The 20,358-nt window shown below is 42.0% G+C and overlaps 1 protein-coding gene across 9 annotated transcripts in view; it reads right to left on the bottom strand.

The window, feature by feature from the left end:
• The window catches only part of adam22 (ADAM metallopeptidase domain 22), a 356,035-nt gene that overhangs the window by 220,862 nt on the left and 114,815 nt on the right, over nt 1-20,358 (bottom strand). For all 9 annotated transcript variants that reach the window (XM_063044159.1, XM_063044161.1, XM_063044160.1 and 6 more), the window contains exon 6: nt 16,363-16,432. In XM_063044159.1, the coding sequence (XP_062900229.1) occupies nt 16,363-16,432 (70 nt within the window). The remainder of the gene's footprint in view (nt 1-16,362; nt 16,433-20,358) is intronic.

Below are 20,358 nucleotides of genomic sequence, written 5' to 3'. Positions count from 1 at the left end.
GTCTGAGTTACAGCAGGATCAGGAAGGAGGAGAGGCGGGGCCCCGGACACTGGACTGGGGGCTCCGAGCTGTAGTGGTGGCCTGAGTGGGAGAGGAGTTGGCAAGCAGGCCCGAGGTATCCCTAGTAGTGTCTGAGCCTTTTGGGTTTAGGTGAGGGGGTACGGAGGTCTCAGAGGGTTAAGAAGCTCCCATATAGGTTGGCCTATGTAGCGCCCGTGGGACGGGAGTAAGGTCCACTGTTTGGGGAGCACTGTCACTGTGTGTATCTGTGTATGTGTGTGTTGTGTGTCTGTAGGACTGGGTGGCGAGTTATTTATAAATCATGAGGACATGACTTTATTTGGTGGGGGGAGAGTGTAAGGGGAATTCGATTTTTATGTTACTGCGGAGGCTAATTAAAATGGCGTCTTTGTTATGTTAATCTGGGGAATGCTGCTTTGTTGTGTTAAACACTGAGAAAGTTTGCGCTAACAGTTTGTTTTTGCTTTAGAGTCTGATAAGAGAGTGCTATTAACCAATTGGGATAGTTGTTATGGTTTTGGTGTATTTGAAGATACTGTATGCGCAGGGTTTTGGGGAGAAGGTGGGAGAGCGAGACAGAGGATGGACGAGGTGCTGTGAGTCCGCTAACGGGGTCGGACCCCGAGCGGGACGTTTGGCGAGGAGACGGAGACGGACTCGTGTGGAGCATCTGGTCGACCACTGTTGTTGGTCCCAGGCGGCCGGTCGAGGTGGTCCGAGGGGGTCGCAGGGTGAAGAAAAAGGGTCCTGAGCTCCAACGGTTTTTGTGCACGAAGAGATTGAACTTTGATAAGTGTGGCACCTTTTATTTTCCTTTTATATTTTATTCTCTTTTAATTATATAGTTCCAGTAATATCTATAAACTGTAAATCATTTAATTGCATCTGTTATTTGGGCGGGGTGGGGTACCTCACACAGCATCCACACAAACGAATTATCCAGTTTGGCGGGGCCGAGGCTGTTTCCCTAGACGACAGCGAGCCGAGCGACCCTGAGGGTGGCCAGTGGGGGCTACAACTAGATGCAGTATGAAGCAAAAAAACTTTAGTGACAACTGAGTAACACCTGATGTAATATTCAGTAGGCTTTGTTCACATTCGCTACTTATAAAGTTTTCACAGGAACACTATAAAAAAAAACTCAATATATTTAGCAATGTTTCTGTCTTTCACATCTGAACTCACATAATCTATCAAGCAACACAACAAGCAAAAAATAGCAGTGGCTATTACAGTAGTATTAATGTCTTTCATTGCACCTGTGCATATATGTACTTCTACATATGGCAATAAACTCAACTTTGTTTTTGAGGAGCTGGGGAGAGTAGATTGGGAGCAGTGTTTATTGGGTAGGTCCATATCCAACATGTGGGAGTCACTTAAAGGCCAGCTAGTCCTAATTCACCGCCAAGAGTACCACAAACTCATTGTAGGGTTTGGAAGCTTGCATGACTCATGACACAAAGACCTATGTTAGCTGGAGTCAGGGCTTTTGTGCTTTGGCTCTTGATAGTCACCTATGCCAGACAGGTCAAAGTGTAGAGGCCAGACTAATAGTGGTCCACCGGTCCTCCAGGTTCGGAAGTTCAGATCAGGGCCAACAGCCCTGACTGGTAAAACAAAATTGTTACAGAAACAGCAATGAAGGTTCCTTCTACATCTGAGTGGAATACAATGCTTGAGTCTCCATCTAGGATTTGCGAGGCTGACAGTAGTGAAAAGCCAAGAGGAAGCTACTGACATGACGAAGGTAGCCCTGAACACTGCCAGAGATGGAGAACCTTCATTGTTGCCCTAAACACCAGCAGTGTAATGGACAGTAATTAGTTACTTTTCATCATAATTCAGGAACGACATGGTTCCTGTGAGGAAAAGAGAACAGCTTGGCAATGTTCAGGAATCCTGGATGATGAGAAATGTTTGAAATTTTATCAAAAGAAAAAGAAAGCCTATGCAAAGTTCAGGATACTCGATTTAGATTGATGGATATAAATGAAACAGGAGAGAATTTAAGCAGGTAATCAGGAAGGATAAAAAGGCATGAAATGTCATTTACAAGTAGAATTGAAGAGACACCAGAGGCATTAAGAACAAGAGGACTCAATCTCTCAAAGACAAAAGAGGGTATATATACAGGGAGGAAATCAGGTACTCAAAGAACACTTTGTGTTGAGATTTACCAATCAGGACATGGATACCTTAGGGTATCTTGATATCAATGGGGTAGTGGTGTTGGGTCTCCTGCAAAGTATGAAGGTGGATAAATACACAAGTTATGATAAGTTATTGAAAGAGGCAAGGGAGGAGATAGGTTGGGCCTTTACAGAGATCTTTATAACCTCTTTAGCCACAGGTGAGATCCTACAGGCCTGGAGTTTAGTCAACGTTATTCCTTTGTTTAAGCAGTTTAAACAAATTAAAAATATATAGGCTGGTAAGCCTCACATGAGAAGTAGGGAAATTATTGGAGAAGATTCTTAGAGACAGGATCCTCTCACATCTGGAAAAGCACAGACACATCAGAGATAGTCAGCAGGACTTTGGGCAGTGAAGGTCATGTCCTACAATCATGATTGAGTTTTTCGAGGTGATGACAAAGATAATTAATGAGGGTAGGGCAGTGGATGTTGTCTTCATCGGCAAGGACCATCATGGTAGGCTGATCCAAAAAGTTAATGCACATACTATGTGATACATGAAGACTTGGTCAATTGGATTAAAATTTGGTTTAGTCATAGAAGATAGAGGATAATTGGTGTTATTCTGACTGCTGCAACATACAAAATAATGGAGGAACTCAGCAGAGCAGTCAGCATCTGTGGAGGGAAATCAGAGGTCAGCATTTCAGATCAAGACTCTACCTGGAGGTCTGGGACCAGTGTTTCCCGTAAGTATTTGTGAAATACATAAATGATTTGGATAAAAATGTAGGTGGGCTGATTAGCAAGTTTGCAGACAACACAAACATTGGTGGAGTTGTAGACAGTGAAGAAGGTTATTAAAGGGCTCAGCATGATATAGACCAGTTAGGACTATGGATAGAAATCTGACAGATGAAGTTTAATCCAGCCAAGAGGGAAGTGCTCTACATTCGGAGGTCAAATGCAAGGGGAAAGAATATGGTAAATGGTAGGATCCTTAGGAGATTGAAGAAGAGTGGGAACTTGGGGAGTAAGTCCTTTACTCTTTTATGATGGTAAAGAAGACATACAATATGCTTGCCTTATGTAGAGGTAGATACATCAGGGACATTTAAGAAACTCTTAGATAGAGGCATGGATAATAGAAAAATAGAGGGTTACATAGGCGGGAAGGGTTAGATTGATCTTAGAGTAGGTACAACAAGGTGGGCCAAAGAGCCTGCATTGCACTGTTTGATGATCCAAATCAGTCAGGTGCTGAGTGGTGTATTTAATATTTCAATATTATTTGAGTAATGCTGCAAATATATTGTTTAATTAAGCATTCTTTGTTGCTTACATAATTCATTACAGGCTATATATATATATAAAAGTACTGTATGTCAATGGCATATGTCATGATGTCACCACGTCATAAGAGTGCGCCTCACTAAAAGTAAAACAGGAAATAGATACACAATCATATACAGTGGGCAGGCGCTCGGAGTGGGCAGCGGAGTGAGAGGGTAGCAGAGTGATAGGGCTTTGGCTCAAGCGGGGCTTTGGCGAAGAAGGGTGAAGGCAAAGAACTGATTCACAGGGATTCACAGATAATGGCCTTCGACTTCCCCAGAGGACTCTTCCCTTTCTCCCATGGTCCTCTTTCGCTAACATCAGTTGCTCTGTCATAGCAGGTGAGTTCAGACCCGTGCCATACTCCTCCTGTGACATGTGGGAACTCAGGAAGGCTGACAGTGTCCCTGAAGACTACGTGTGCAGGAGGTGTGTCCAGCTGCAGCTCCTGATAGACCGCATGGCGGCACTGGAGCTGCGCATGGACTCACTTTGGAGCATCCGAGATGCTGAGGATGTTGTGGATAGCACATTTAGTGAGTTGGTCACGCCGCAGTTTAAGGATCTAAGGAAAGATAGGGAATGGGTGACCAACAGGAAGAGTGGCAGCAGGAAGGTTGTACAGGAGTCTCCTGCGGTCATGTCCCTCCAAAGCAGATATATCGCTTTGGAGTCTGTTGGGGGAGATGGCTCATCAGGTGAAGGCAGCAGTAGCCAGGATCATGGCACCGTGGGTGGCTCTGCTGCACATGAGAGCAAGAAAAAGAGTTGTGGAGCTGTTGTGGTCGGGGATTCCATGGTAAGGGGAATAGAGAAGAGCTTCTGTGGCCGCAAACAGGACTCCCAGGTGCAAGGGTCAGAGATGTCTCAGAGAAGCTGTAGGGCATTCTGAAAGGGGTGGGTGAGCAGCCAGCTGTCATGGTGCATGTAAGTACTAATGATATAGGAAGAAAGCTGGATGAGGTCCTACAAACTGAATTTAGGGAGCTAGGAGATAAATTGAAGAGTAGAACCTCAAAGGTAATAATCTCAGGATGACTGAATTTCGCATACAGATGGAGAATAAAACAGTTAACAGATAAAAAACTAGTGTATTATGCTTGAACAAGGGAGACTACAACAGGACGAGGGAGGAGTTGGCTAATGTGGATTGGGAGCACAGGCTATTTTGGTAGGACAGTTGAGGAACAGTGGAATACTTTCAAACAGATTTTTCACAGTGCTCAAGAAAAGTATATTCCAGTCAAAAGTAAGGACAGTAAGTGTGGGGAGAGCCAGCCTTGGATAACTAAGGAAATAAAAGATAGTATCAAATTAAAAGCTCATGTGTACAAAGTTGCAAAGAGTAGTGGGAGACTGAAGGATTGGGAAAACTTTAAAAAGCAACAAAGAACAACTAAACAAGAAATAAGGAAAGGGAAGATGGAGTATGAAAGGGAATTAGCACAAAATATAAAAATAGATAGCAAAACTTTTTATAAATATATAAAGCGGAAGAGGGTGGCTAAAGTCAACGTAGGACCCTTGGAAGATGAGACGGGGAAATTGATATTGGGTGATAGGAAAATGGCTGAGGCATTGAACGTCTATCTTGTGTCAGTTTTCACGGTAAGGGCACGTCTAATATGCCAAAGAATGTTATGGATGAAATGGGAAGTGAGGACCTCGAAAAAATCACTGCCACTAAAGAGGTAGTGATGAGCAAATTACAGGGCCTGAAGGTAGATAAGTCCCCTGGTCCTGCTGGGATGCATCCCAGGGTGCTGAGGGAATTGGTGGAGGTTATAGCAGACTAAACTCTGGGCAGGTCCCGGTGGATTGGAAGACAGCAAACGTCACGCCACTTTTTAAAAAAGGATGTAGGCAAAAGACGGGCAACTATAGGCCAGTTAGATTAACATCTGGAGTCGGGAAAATGCTTGAAGCTGTCATTAAGGAAGAAACAGCGAAACATTTAGAAAGGAGTGGTTCTATTAGACAGACGCAGCATGGATTCAGAAAGGGCAGGTCCTGTTTGACAAACTTACTGGAGTTCTTTGAGGACATAATGAGTGCAGTGGATAGAGGGGAACAGGTGGGTGTCGTATACTTGGATTTCCAGAAGGCGTTCGATAAGGTGCCGCACAAGAGACTTATAAATAAGATATGGATGCATGGAGTTGGAGGGAGTGTATTGGCATGGATAGTGGATAGGTTAACCAGTAGAAGGCAGAGAGTTGGTATAAATGGGTGTTTCTCCGGTTAGCAGTCAGTGGTGAGTGGGGTGCCACAGGGGTCAGTGCTGGGCCCGCAGATGTTTACCATTTATATTGATGATTTGGAAGAGGGGACTGAGTGTAGCGTAGCAAACTTTGCTGATGACACTGAACTAAGTGGAAAAGCAAATTGTACAGAGGATGTGGAGAGTCTGCAGAAGGATATAGATAGGTTAAGTAAGTGGGTCAAGGTCTGGCAGATGGAATACAACATTGGTAAATGCTAGATCATCCACTTTGGAAGGAATAATAGAAGAGCAGATTATTATTTAAATGGTGAAAGATTGCAGCATGCTGTTGTGCAGAGGGACTTGGGAGTGCTTGTGCATGAATCACAAAAAGTTGGCTTGCAGGTACAACAGGTTATTAAGAAGGCAAACGGCATGTTGGCCTTCATTGCTAGGGGGATTGTATTCAAGAGCAGGGAAGTCCTCCTGCAACTATACAGGTTACTGGTGAGGCCACACCTGGAGTACTGTGTGCAGTTCTGGTCTCCATACTTGAGGAAGGATATACTGGCTTTGGAGGCAGTGCAGAGGAGATTCACCAGCTTGATTCCAGAGATGAAGGGGTTAACCTATGAGGAGAGATTGAGTTGCCAGGGACTATACTCTCTGGAATTCAGAAGAATGAGAGGGGATCTTATAGAAACACACAAAATTTTGAAAGGGATAGATAAGATGGTAGGAAAGTTGTTTCCATTGGTAGTTGAGACTAAAACTAGGGAACATTGCCTCAAGATTCAGGGGAGAAGATTTAGGACAGAGATGAGGAGAAACTGTTTTTCCCAGAGAGTGGTGAATCTGTGGAATTCTCTGCCCAGGGAAGCAGTTGAGGCTTCTTCACTAAATATATTTAAGATACAGTTAGATAGATTTTTACATTGTTGGGTAATTAAAGGTTTATGGGAAAAGGCAGGTAGATGGAGCTGAGCTTACGGACAGATCAGCCATGATCTTATTGAATGGCGGGGCAAGCTCGATAGGCCGGATGGCCTACTCCTGCTCCCATTTCTTATTATGTTCTTATTATTATTATCATCATCATCACTGGCTCCGTGTTTTCTTTTTGATTAGATTCTGGAGTTACAAAACATACAGTGAAGATGAGGATGTTTTAAAATTAACCAGAGATGATGACCTACCTGTGAGAGACAGTCGAGTTTAAAATAAAGCACAGCACTCTTTTTCTTTGCAATTTATGCTCAAGTTTTATAAAGTGCAGCATTTCTTTTCTTCATATGAGAAAAGAGACTCTGGAGTTTAAAAAAAAGTGCAGCACAAATCTCTTCAGAAGAGGGAGAGAGATGTTTGAGTTTAAAAAAGGGCAGAAAATGGCGACATTCATGAATTCATAAACAGTGAGTACCCAATGATAATAATAATAAATTTTAAAAAGTGGAAATGGCTGGCAACATCAAAACGATAGACACATACGTTTGCACAACAGATAAATAGATGTTGTATACTGAACAAATTGAGCAACATTTTTAAGTAAATGAAATAACCAATGCAAAGTGAGTACACGTGTCCCCCGCTTTTCGAACGTTCGCTTTACAAAACCTCACTATTACCAAAGACCTACATTAGTACCCTATTTTCGCTTTCAGAAGGTGTTTTCGCTGTTACAAAAAAAAAGCAGCGCGCGGTAAAAGGCAGCGCGCGCCCCGAGCAGCCGCTCTGCTCCGGATTCGGAACTGCATTCTTGCTGGCATTGCTTAAACACGTGCCAGTGAGCAGCCATTTGCAAGATGAGTTCTAAGGTAAAAGCCTAAAAGAGCTCGTAAGGGTGTTACACTTAGCGTAAAACTAGACATAATTAAGCGTTTTGATCGTGGTGAACGAAGTAAGGACTAAGTGAGTTTGGCTTGTGGAAGCTGACCAACATGATGTTGAAGAGGTTTTGGCATCCCATGACCAAGAACTGATAGATAAAGAGCTGATGCAATTGGAAGAGGAAAGCAAAAGCACTCTCTCCAGTAACCTTTAAGCTGTGAAGCTGCCAAATCATACCAAATAACGCATAAAAATACACGGCCTATATAAAGTAGAAATAATGTATGTACAGTGTAGTATCACTTACTGGAACTGGGAAGACAGCACACTGATGATGGTGTGTTAGACTGAGTCGCCGCAGGCTGGGGTGGTGCAGTGGCCCCCACCCTCCAGGCCGCCAACCGATACATTGCCGCGAAGCATGCAGCGGTAGCCGGGAGGCACACAGCACATCTTTAAGAAAAAAGCCGAAGTAAACATGCTAATTAATTAGGTGCCGCCCGACACGTAATTGTCGGCCCAGATCAGAGATAACGCAATCGGAAATCGGCACTGATTTGGGGTGACAATTACGTGCCGGGCGGCACCTAATTAATTAGCATGTTTATTTCGGCTTTTTTCTTAAAGATGTGCTGTGTGCCTCCCGGCTACCGCTGGACCCCTGCGTGCTTCGCGGTTCGGTATCTGTCAGCAGCCTGGAGAGTGGGGCCACTGCACCACCCCAACCTGCGACGACTCAGTCTAACACACCATCATCAGTGTGCTCGGCGCTGAACCAATTCCAGTAAGTGATACTACACTGTACATACATTATTTCTACTTGATATCGGCTGTGTATTTTTACGTGTTATTTGGTATGATTTGGCAGCTTCATAGCTTAAAGGTTACTGGAGAGATGCTTGCGTCGTGTTTTTGCCAACAGCGCTTGCGTGAGATTTTCTGCCAACGGTGCTTGCGTGAGATTTTCGCTACAGAGAACAGTGCAGTAATGATTGTGGAAAAGTATTTCTACTTTATATAAGCTGTGTATTTATCATATCATTCCTGCTTTTACTATATGTTACTGTTATTTTAGGTTTTATGTGTTATTTGGCATGATTTGGTAGGTTATTTTTGGGTCTGCTAATGCTCACAAATTTTTCCCATATAAATAAATGGTAATTGCTTCTTCGCTTTACGACATTTCGGCTTACAAACCATTTCATAGGAACGCTCTAACTTCGGATGGCCGGGGAAACCTGTACCAGTGTTGCTGAGTGTAAAAGGTGGAAAGGCATAGCGTTGGCTGAGAAGTTTAACTGTCAACCAAACCAGCCAAAATAAGATAAGCTGATATTGTGAAAATAATGCAGGAACATTTAGAACCAAAACCATTGTTGACTGCAGGCGCTTTAAGCTTCATAAACACAATCAAATGGAGGGGAATCCATGTCAGCTTACATGGCCAAATTGAAGAGATTGTTTGAGCATTGCCAGTTCAGTGATAGGCTTAATGATGCACTGAAAGATCGTTTAGTTTGTGGAATCTTACAAGAAGGCATTCAAAAATAGTTCCTCACTGAAGCATACCTCATATTCAAATAAGCAGTTGAAATTGCTATGTCAATGGAAACAGCAGACAGAAATGCAATTGAGTTGCAATCAGAAATGCAAATAAGCGTGAACAAAATTGCAATGTCCAAACAAAATCTGCCTGGCTGAACAAATGATGTTTCTGCTGTAGCAGGGGCTCATAAACATTAGACCAATGCAGGTTAAAAATGAAACTTGTAGAAAATGCAACATTGTAGGACACGTGCAAAGAGTAAGCCAGGCAGACAAAATGAATGAAATGCACATGGAAGTGAAAAAGATAAAAAGTTAAGTTACAGTTTCAAAAAGGGCAGCAATCTGCATGCTATTGGTGAAAAGTCTGATACTGATGAGAATGAAACAGGACTGAGTAGCCTTAAGATATTCAATGTGGAAACTAACAAGAGACAAGCAAAATGGTTTACACCAGAAGTGAACAGCAAATTAATCAAAAAGGAATTGGATGGGCACTGTTTCAGTCATTATGCAAAATGAGTTTGAATGACATTTCAAAGATACTGACCTGCAGATATCTAACTAAGAACGTATAATGGAGAAAAGACAACTCCTGAGGGAATGACATTCATAACAGTGAAATAGTGAAATACAACAACCAACAAGACACATTGGGCTTGTATGTGGTAAAAACAAAAGGGCCAGCATTGTGGGGCCATGAACGGCTGAGACAACTATGACTTGATTGGAGATCTCTCCATCATTTGCTTGCCACATCCCCTGCTATACAGTCAACTGAAAGCAAATTGAGGAAGGTACTGGATGATGCCACAGCAGTGTTCAAGGATGGTACTGAAAAACTCAGAAGTATCAAGGGCAAAATAGTTTAAATGAAAATGCCACACCCAAGATTTACAAAGCCCATATCTTTTATTATATTATCTATGATAAAGTAGCCAGTGAGATAGATTGACTTAGGCTGAAGGAATTCTTTCCAAGTTTGAGTTGGTCCCATGGGAAATGCCAGTGGTCCCAATAGTATGGAAGGATGGATTTGTCAGGATCTGTGGTGAATTTAAGGTCACCATCAACCCAGTACTGAAAGTAGATCAATCCCTTCCACCCATGATAGAGGCTATCTTTGTAAATCTTTCTGGAAGGAAACACTTCAGCGAAGTGGACTTAGCTGAGGCCTACCAACAAATGGAGTTGGAAGTGGAGTCCAAAGTGTTTCTCACCATAAGCACTCACAAAGGGCTTTATTACCATTATAGGTTTATTTTTGGAGTAGCATCTGCACCTGCACTCTGGCAGAAAGCCATGGACCAGGTTCTGCAAAGCTGCCCGGGCCTCAAAGTTTTCTAGAAGACATAAATGTTACTGGTGAGGATGACAGAGAACATCTCCAAAATCTCAAGACAGCATTAAAGAGATTAGAAAATTATGGACTCAGAGCACAACAGAACAAGTGTGAATACTTTAAACCAAGCATTGATTTCAAGAGGTCTAGAGTACAAGAGCAAGGATGTGATGCTGAGGCTTTATAAGGCACTGGTGAGGCCTCAGCTTGAATATTGTGAACATTTTGGGCCCCTCATCTTCAAAGAGATGTGCTGGCATTGGAGAGGGTCCACAGGAGGATTCCAAGGATGATTCCAGGAATGAAAGGGTTACCATACGAGGAACGTTTAACGGCTCTGGGTCTGTACTCGCTGGAATTCAGAAGGATGAGGGGGGATCTCATTGAAACCTTTGGAATGTTGAAAGGCCTAACAGAGTAGATATGGAATGGGTGTTTCCCATGGTGGGAGGGTCAAGGACAAGTGGGTACAGCCTCAGGATAGAGGGGCACCCTTTCAAAACAGAGATGCGAAGAAATTTCTTTGGCTGAAGTGTGGTGAATTTGTGGAATTTGTTGCCACATTCAGCTGTGGCGGCCAGGTTGTTGGCTGTATTTAAGGCAGAGATTGATAGGTTCTCGATTGGACATGGCATCAAAGGTTACGGGGAGAAGGCCAGGAACTGGGGTTGAGGAGGAGAAGAAAAAAGGATGGGCCATAATTGAATGGCAGAGCAGACTTGAATGGCCAGACGGCCTAATCCTGCTCCTATGTCTTATGGTCAAAGCATCACTTACTGTGATCACACTATTAACACACAAGATTTGCACATGTGAGCTGAGGAAACTCAAGCCATGGTGGATGCCCAAAGGACTTGTCACAGTTGTGGTGCTGTTTAGGATTTTTCAATTGCTGTAATAGGTTCCTGCCAAAATTAGTTACTTTGCTCCACCCTATGAACTCATTACTACAGATCAGGAAGAAATGGCAATGGACAAAGCTTTCCAAAACGGAAAGGAAGTGGTGATGTCAGTCACTGTATTCACACATCGTCTAGTGAAGCTTGCCTGTGACGTCTCACCTTATGGTATAGGTGCTGTCATGTCAGATGTTATGACTGCTGGAAGGGAATGCACCATAGTCTTTGAATCACTTTGCCTTACCGCTGCAGAGAAAAATTACACACAAATTGACAGAGAGGCCTTGAGTCTAGTTTGGGGCATAAAACGTTTCAATTGGTACTTGTATGAGAGAGAGTTTACCCTCATTACTGATCATCAACCTCTCGTGTCCATTTTCAATACACAGAAGGGTGTTCCACTGACAGCAGCATCACAAATGCAGAGATGGGCCTTGTTTCTTGGAGAACACAATTGCAAGGGAATGACTTATCATAGAAATGCTGATGGACTGTCCCATTTACCTTTGGAAAAGGAAATACCTGAAGAATTTACCAATGAGTACACTCCTCTTGACGTATTCTCCCTCATGCAAATTGAAGGTTTCCTTATTATGGCAGAGATGATCCAAAGGGAAACCAGAAAGTACCACATTGTCTCAGGTCTACATGGCCATCCAGAATGGCTGTAACGTGCAGAAAAGATTCCAGTTCAATCATGTTAACCAGCTCAGGGATGAACTTTCCCTTGACAGCCATATGTGGGGAGATTGAGAGTTGTTGTACCATTCAAGTTAAGAGCTAAAGTGCTGGAGGAGTACTTGCCCGTCATCTTGTGGTGGTCAAGATGAAAATGTTGGCTCAAAGATTTTTCTGGTGGACTAGGATAGATCAGCAGATCAAACAGTTTGCCATGCACTGTTCAGAATGCCAGCAAGTCCAGAAGATGCCAAGAGCATCTTGAAGAAGAAAGGAGAAGAACGGTGTCCAGAGCTGTCAGAACCATTTCCTGCAGTCCACTCCATCCCAGAGGAGGGCTCCACAACCTGAGATTGTTTCACAACCACAAGTCTCATCTGCCAAGCTGAGTGACACTCCTTGTCAGGAAAGGCGTTATCCCAAAAGAGTAAGAAATCATTCACAATAATTAAACCTTTAGGCTTAAATGGCACAATTTAAAACCTACTATGCTGTGGATGTCTACATAGAAGTTGTATTAAATGGTATACTGTGTATATCGTTGAGATGCATTCAATATTGAGTTGAAGTTTATAGCTAAGCAGGAAGGACTGTTGTGTATTTAATATTTCAGTAATACTTAAGTAACTCTGTAAATATATTGTTTGATTAAGCATTCTTTGTTGTTTACATAATTCATTATTGGTTATATGTAACGGTACGTGAATGGCATACGTCATTACATCACCATGTCATAAGTGTGCACTTCACTAAAAGTAAAACAGTAAGCAGACACATTATCCCTGGCTCCATATTTTTCTCTTGATTAATATTTGGAGTTACAAAGTATAACACTGAGTATAAAAGTCAGTAAATAATGTTGCAGCTGTATAAAACTTTGGTTAGGCCTCATTTGGAGCATTGTGTCCAGTTCCAGTCTGGTCACCGCATTACAGGAAGGATGTGGATTAGACAGCAAAGGAGTATTAGCTACCAGGAGATGTTGCACCAGCTTGGATTGTTTATGGTGGAACATCAGAAGCGGAGGGGTGGCCTGACAGAAGTACATAAAATTAAGACAGGCCTAGATAGAGAAGATGGTCACTATCTTTTCCTTGGGTTGAAATGTCAATATTAGGGGACATAGCTTGAAGGTGAGACGGGGAAAGTTTAAAGTAGATTTGTAAGGCAAGTTATTTTTCACAGAACATGGTAGCTGCCAGGGGATATTGTGGAAACAAATATAATAGCAAAATTAGAGAGGCATTTACACAGGCACTTGAAGAGGCAGGGAATTGAGTGATATAGATCAATGTATAGGACATTGGGGTTAATTTCAATTGGCATCATGGTTGGCATAGTGCTGTTCTGTTCTGAGGCCGTAAGTGATGAAGAATGAGGTGATGGGAAAGGGTAAGTGACACAAATTAGAATTGAAGTATGATAATATACATTATGTGTGAAGTATTCTGATTATTTCTGCTTTATATAATATTGGACTAAAGGAGGTTTCACTAATTTAATATGCCCAACTCACGAGTTAAATACAAGGAACTAAACATAGCTCCAAAATTAAATCTTCCTCCATTATGCTGTTCTATATTAACTACTGGCTCTGAAAATAAAAGTCTGCTGTTTCAGTGGACAACTGTTAAAACATTAGTGAAATCTAATTATGACTGCCTTCAAAAGTTTAATTATTGTGCAATGAACCATGACTATCATCGCTCCTGGCCCAATGATGCAAGGAAAGTCATTTACAAAGTCAACTGGTGTTGGCTTGGTCCAATACACTGTATTGACAGTCTCGTGCAGTGGGGGGATAGGATGATTGATCTCCAAAAACAACCACCATCTTCCTTTCTATGATGTACAATTCTACATCTCAATGTTAGGACTAATCACTCCCAACTCACCACTGGAATTCATTTCAAGGCTATAATAATATCTGTGGCTAACTGGTCTGACCCTATTGTTTATACCATGTGGAGAAAATATAATTTTCTGGATATTGTGTCTGTGATGGTAGGGATCTTGGGAGGAAGCCAAGTTGGATCAATCTATTGAGCACCTGACTGAATGTAGTTGCTAATGTTTCAGCCTTTTCTTTAGCAGCCACATGCTGGACCCTGCCATCATTGAGGGCGAGGATATTCTTGGAGCCTGTTTCTCCTGTTAGCTGTTTAATCAACCGCACGAGAAATGAGGAGAGGGCATGGGACTGCAGAGCTTCAATTTGACCCACTGGTTATGGGTCACTTCACTGTGTTACTTAATATTGTATTTGCTGATCATCTCATATGTACTATACTGCAGCTTCACCACACTGATACCTCAAGTGTTTTAGGTATGCCTGGTGCTGCTACTGAATTGAATTGACTTTATTTCTTACATCCTTCACATACATGAGGAGTAATAATCTTTATGTTATGCCTCCATCTAAATGTGCAATGTGCAATCATAATAATTTATAATAAATACGTGTTTGGCACAACTCTTTGGGCCGAAGGGCCTGTATTGTGCTGTAGGTTTTCTATGTTTCCATGTTTTAAATAGAACAGTCAATGAGTACACTCAATCAGCGTGAGTTCAGCAGTCTGATGGCCTGGTGGAAGAAGCTGTCTGAGAGCCTGTTGGTCCTGGCTTTTATGATGCAGTACTGCTTCCCGGATGGTAGCAGCTGGAATAGATTGTGGTTGGGATGGCTTGGGTCCCCAATGATCCTATGGGCCCTTTTTACACTCCTGTCCTTGTAAATGTCCTGAACCATGAAGCTCTTCTGCACTCTTTCACTGAACCAGGATCAACGTCCCAGTTGATAGTAACAGTAGAGAGTGAGGAACATGGAACCCATGAGGTTACATTTTCTGCTCCGTCTGCTGCGTGTACTCTGTGCTTCATGGATGCTCCTTTTCCAGCAGCCAGCTCAGTACAGAATCTATCCTAGTTAGCACAATGAATTGCTAGACAATATCATAGACAGTATTTTCAATATGAAGTCAGACATTGTCTCCACAAGGGCTGACAGTTACTTTTACCAATTATATTATGCTCAGATGGATTTGCATAGGTAATTAGGGGAGGTCAAGTATAAGTAGGTTTTGTCACCCTGTTAAAACTATTCATTCTCTGCCACAAACTCGTTCAAGCAGCTATGTCCTTCAGGACTAGGCCAGCTCCTTTTGTGGCAATGCCCCCAAGCCACTTGGAGATAAACAACGAACGTCCCCAAGAATACACTGTACACCTTTGCCATTTTCATTCTTTTTCCCAGGTGTTGTTCACCTTGGAAGAACAATGAATCACCAAGTGAGGGCATGCGGTAGATAATGATTAGGCAGAGTTTCTTTTCTCATCTTAGTCTTGAGGACATGAGACTTTATAGGGTCTGGAGTCAATGTTGAAGACCTCAGGTGCTACACCCTCCTGCCTTTGTACTACTGCACACCTACCCTAGTGGACTGTGCTGCTGATAGAACTAGACTTAAGCAAGGCCTGTGATGGGGGGACCAGTACATTGCCTAAGGTATGATTTGGTTATAATGGTTATTTCAAGTTTCTTGCAATAACTAGTCTGTAGGACAGTGCTCCCAATTGAAACACAGATCCCAAGATGTTTGTGAAAAGAACATTGCAACATTGACTGGACTGCAAATAATTTTCCTACATTGGAATTTGGTGCCCGGACCAATGCCAGGTAGTCCAGTCAGTTTATTGATTCTCTTTTTGAACATAAATAATGGTTCAATTCAATGGCATGTTGGGCTATTTCAGATGGCTGACCTTGTCAGAGACAGCTGCATTCTGTAGATTAATTAAATATCTATTTTGTTGCCTATTTTGTTGGTTCATCCTATTTTTTAAGACTGTATTCTGACGTCTATTGCAATCTCTCTCCCAACTAAGCCTTCCCTATCTTCAAACCACCCTGTGGGATTGGATCTGGATGGGGCCCAAGTGAATCCCCCCTGCCTGTTGCACCATTGCATTTCTACCTGACCAATGTACACTTCAATTCTCCTGGTCTAGTGCCCTTCTCAATCTCCCAACTAGAAATAGTGCCATCAGGGATAAAGGGATAGACCGGCTAGAAGGAAATGAAACAAAGTAACAGCAAGAGTTCGTGACATTTGTTTAAAACTTCTCTTGTACATTATCAAAAATACTTTGTCTCTTTTCTACGCAAATATAAACTCTTATATTACAGATCAGAAAATGAAATACAATTTTTGGCAAATTCTTTGAACTTTCATTATTGAAAGAAAGCTGGATTGCTATTTTAAAATGATATTTGTAACTGTATTAAGAGTTGCTGTCAAGAAAAAGGCAGCAAAATGAGTACTATAAAATCATTATTTCATTTAACTTCATGTAAATCATGAAAGCAGTACTTACCAATAAGGTTTCTTCATTCTTTGGTGCTGGTTCAATCAAGTAACTATAATTCCCATCATAAAAGAAACCACTAAGGATAGAATACAAGAAATCATTTTATTAATGTGCGTGGTATGAGGAAGTGGGTTATGTCGTGATTCTCTGCTTGCTCACCAGAACATCAGTTTTACAGCAGCACAAGATAAAGTGACTAGGACGACCTTAACAAAATTCAGTCCCACTTTGTTCCAAGCAAATGAGAGCAACTAAAGGACAACAGAATCTTTTTTTCATGAATGTCTCTGTTTCATTAACAAAAGAGAAATTCCTGGATACTGCCAGACACTGCCTTCCTCCCCCCCACCCCACCCCATAAGTACACTGTATGAAGCCAAGTTCCCCAGAATTGTTCTAAAGGGCTGTGTATGTACTAAGTACTTAGAACTGCCAAGAACCACCAAAATACTTGCGTTGACAAATAGTGTATGATCACCTCTGCTTGATATGCAAAGCAGGAAGTTCATGGCCAACAGCAGAATGCAAGGTTCTAATCACCAAAATGAAAGTATAGGTTTGTTTACCCAATGTGGGCTAAACATCTATACTTTCATTTTGGTGATTAGAACCTTGCATTCCCCACCAAAACAAAAATTATTATTACATCTTTGGACAGCACTAAAGTTGGAGCATGTGCAAGAACAGCTTAATCCCAGAGAACAGATCGCAGCAGTGTGCTTTTCATAACCTAAAATTTTGCATCTGAACAATGCAAGGATTAAATTTATCAAACTGACAATAAACATTGAAGTCCAGCTGGGAAGTGATAAGGCCCCTGGACCAACAGCAATGCCATTACTGGAGGAATGGCTTTTTTTTGTTTCATGGTTACTTAAACACTCAGTGTTTTCTTCTGCATCCCTAACCTGTTTTCCCTCCTCTACTACAATATAATTAGATTACCAAACAATAGGTTGCAATCTATGATACAGAGTAACTTCTTGGAGTTGGTTCTCATTCATCAAAGTTGCTGTAATCACGCCATTGACTGGAAAGTTCTGCTCATTATAGAAAAGCATTCAGAAAAGGAGGCAATATATGTAAAAAAAACCCAGTACGTAGAAATATTCCCAATACTGAGCTCGAGCAAGTAATCAGTGGAAAATAAATGAGATACAATCAGTATCATTAGCACAGAGTTATTAAGTACTTAATGACACACATAACACATTAACTTTCTATCTTAGTTAAAAAGTCACAATAAATATTTCAGCTGTTTAACAGAAGTGTGAAATATGAAAAAGAGCATTTGCCTCCCCCGCCTTGTTGATTCCAGTACACTTGCTGCAGTGGGGATAATGCCAGAAACCTGCAATCTTCTAAAGCAAATAAAAGTTCACAGACTCTCCTTGTGATTTCAAGAGAAAGTAAAATGGAGGGCTATTTGGAGGGAAGGGTTAGATTGATCTTGGAGTGGGCTAACAGGCTGGCACAACATTGTGAGCCGAAATGCCTATTGCTCTATGTACTATGAGCTCAATCTCACATTTCATTCCAGGACATTGCCTTGCAAGTTTCCTGAGTTTGTTGATTATAAAGGAAATAATTGTCCTTTATACTCACAGCTAATAGCACCCTTAATAATATCAAATGTAACACTTCAAAAAAGTGGACCAAGAATGCCAGTCATACCAGTGCCATGCATTCCTCAAGAATGATTGTTTTTTATGTGAGCTCCAAATCAATTTTCACTAATCAGGCACGAGATACAAATTGACTACCCCAGAGTCTAAGGCACAAAGGACCATGGGATCCACTAATGAGGCGGAGTGGGCACCCCATAATGTAGGAAGACAAAGTGTTATTACATGGTTACTCGAGACGAAGTCTTCAAGCTGGACACTGATACCTCTTTTAAGTGCATTCCAAGGACACAAGTGTGTTAACCAAATGATCTAAAAGAGATTTTAATACCATCTTATAATGCAGGTGCATTCCTATTACTTTTTTTCCTACAAGTGAAATAATGGAATTCCTTAAGGAAAAAAAAGTATTGCAGTTACTTATGAAAAGTGAACATACAATAAAAGCTTCTACAGTCATAGAGTCTAGTCTGTGCCGAACCATTTAAAATGTCTAGTTCCATTGACCAACCCCAGAATCACAGGCCTCCATACCCTTCCCGTCCACGTACCATACTGATCCAAACTTCTCTTAAATGTTGAAATCGAAATCGCATCAACTTGCACTGGCAGCTCATTCCTTACTCTCACCTTCCTCTGAGTGAAGAAGTTTGACTTTATGTACCGTTAATCATTTCACCTTTCACCCTTAACCCATGACCTCTAATTGTACCCACTCAACATCAAATGAAAAAGCCTGCCTGCATTTACCCTCTCTGTACCCCTCATAATTTTGTATACCTCTATCAAATCTCCCCTCAATCTTTTATATTCTAAGGAATAAAGTTCTAGCCTATTTAATCCTTCCCCTATAACTTAGGTCCTCCAGCCCCTGAAACATCTTTGTAATCATATTGACATGTTTTCTGTAGGTAGGTAACCACTACTGCACACAATATTCTAAATTAGGCCACTCCAGTGTCTCATACAACTTCAATGTAACACCCCAACTCTTGTACTCAGTAAACAACAGGAATTCTGCAGATGCTGGAAATTCAAGCAACACACATCAAAGTTGCTGGTGAATGCAGCAGGCCAGACAGCATCTCTAGGAAGAGGTACAGTCGACGTTTCAGGCCGAGACCCTTCGTCAGGACTCTACAGTCGATGTTTCAGGCCGAGACCCTTCGTCAGGACTCTACAGTCGACATTTCAGGCCAAGACCCTTCGTCAGGACTCTACAGTCGACGTTTCAGGCCGAGACCCTTCGTCAGGACTCTACAGTCGACCTTTCAGGCCGAGACCCTTCGTCCTGACGAAGGGTCTCGGCCTGAAACGTCAACTGTACCTCTTCCTAGAGATGCTGTCTGGCCTTTCTTGTACTCAGTACCTTGATTTATGAAGGCCAATGTGCCAAAAGCTTTCTTTATGACCCTATCTATCTGTACCACCATTTTCCATGAATTATAGACCTATGCTACCAGATCCCTTTGTTCTACAGCACACTTCAGTGCCCTACCATTCATTGTGTAAGACCTACCCTTGTTAGTCCTCCCAAACTGTAACACTTCACAGTTGTCTGCATTAAATTCCATCTGCCATTTTTCAGCCCATTTTTCCAGCTAGTTCAGATCCTGCTGCAAGCTTTGATAGTCTTCCTTACTGTCCACTACAATCCAAATCTTGGTGTCATCCATAAATTTTCTGATCCAGTTAACCACATTATCATTCAGATTATTGAAATAAAAGACAAAAAACAACGGACCAAACACCAATCCCTGTGGCACTCCACTAGTCACAGGTCTCCAATCAAAGAATCAACCATCTACTACCACTCTCTGGGCTCTCCTGCAAAGCCAGTGTAAAATCCAATTTACTACCTCATCTTGAATACCAAGTGACTGAACCTTCTTGACCAACCTCCCATGTAGGTCCTTGTCATGTGCCTTGTTGAAGTCCATGTAGACAACATCCACTGCCTTGCCTTCATCAACTTTCCCGGTAACATCCTCAAAAAACTCCGTAAGATTGGCTAGACATGACCTACCACACATGAAGCCATGCTGATTATCCCTAGTCAATCCCCATTGATCCAAATACTCATATATCCAGTCTCTTAGAATACCTTCAGTCACTTTCCCACTGCCAATGTCAGACTCAGCAGCCTTTCATTTCCTGCTTTATTCTTAGAGCCCTTTTTAAACAGCAGAACAACATTAGCATCCAATCCTCCAGTACCTCAACTGTCATTAAGAATGATTCCAATATCTCTGCTAGGGCCCATGCAATTTCAGCACTTGCCTTGCATAGGGTCCGAGGGAACACCTTGTCAGGCCCTGGGGATCAGTCCACTCTGATTTGCCTCAAGAGAGCAAACCCCTCCTCCTCTGTGATCCGT

This window comes from Mobula hypostoma, chromosome 3 (assembly GCF_963921235.1).
Source record: "Mobula hypostoma chromosome 3, sMobHyp1.1, whole genome shotgun sequence".
Classification (NCBI taxonomy): Eukaryota; Metazoa; Chordata; class Chondrichthyes; order Myliobatiformes; family Myliobatidae; genus Mobula; species Mobula hypostoma.
This window is presented reverse-complemented; position numbering and strand designations above follow the sequence as displayed.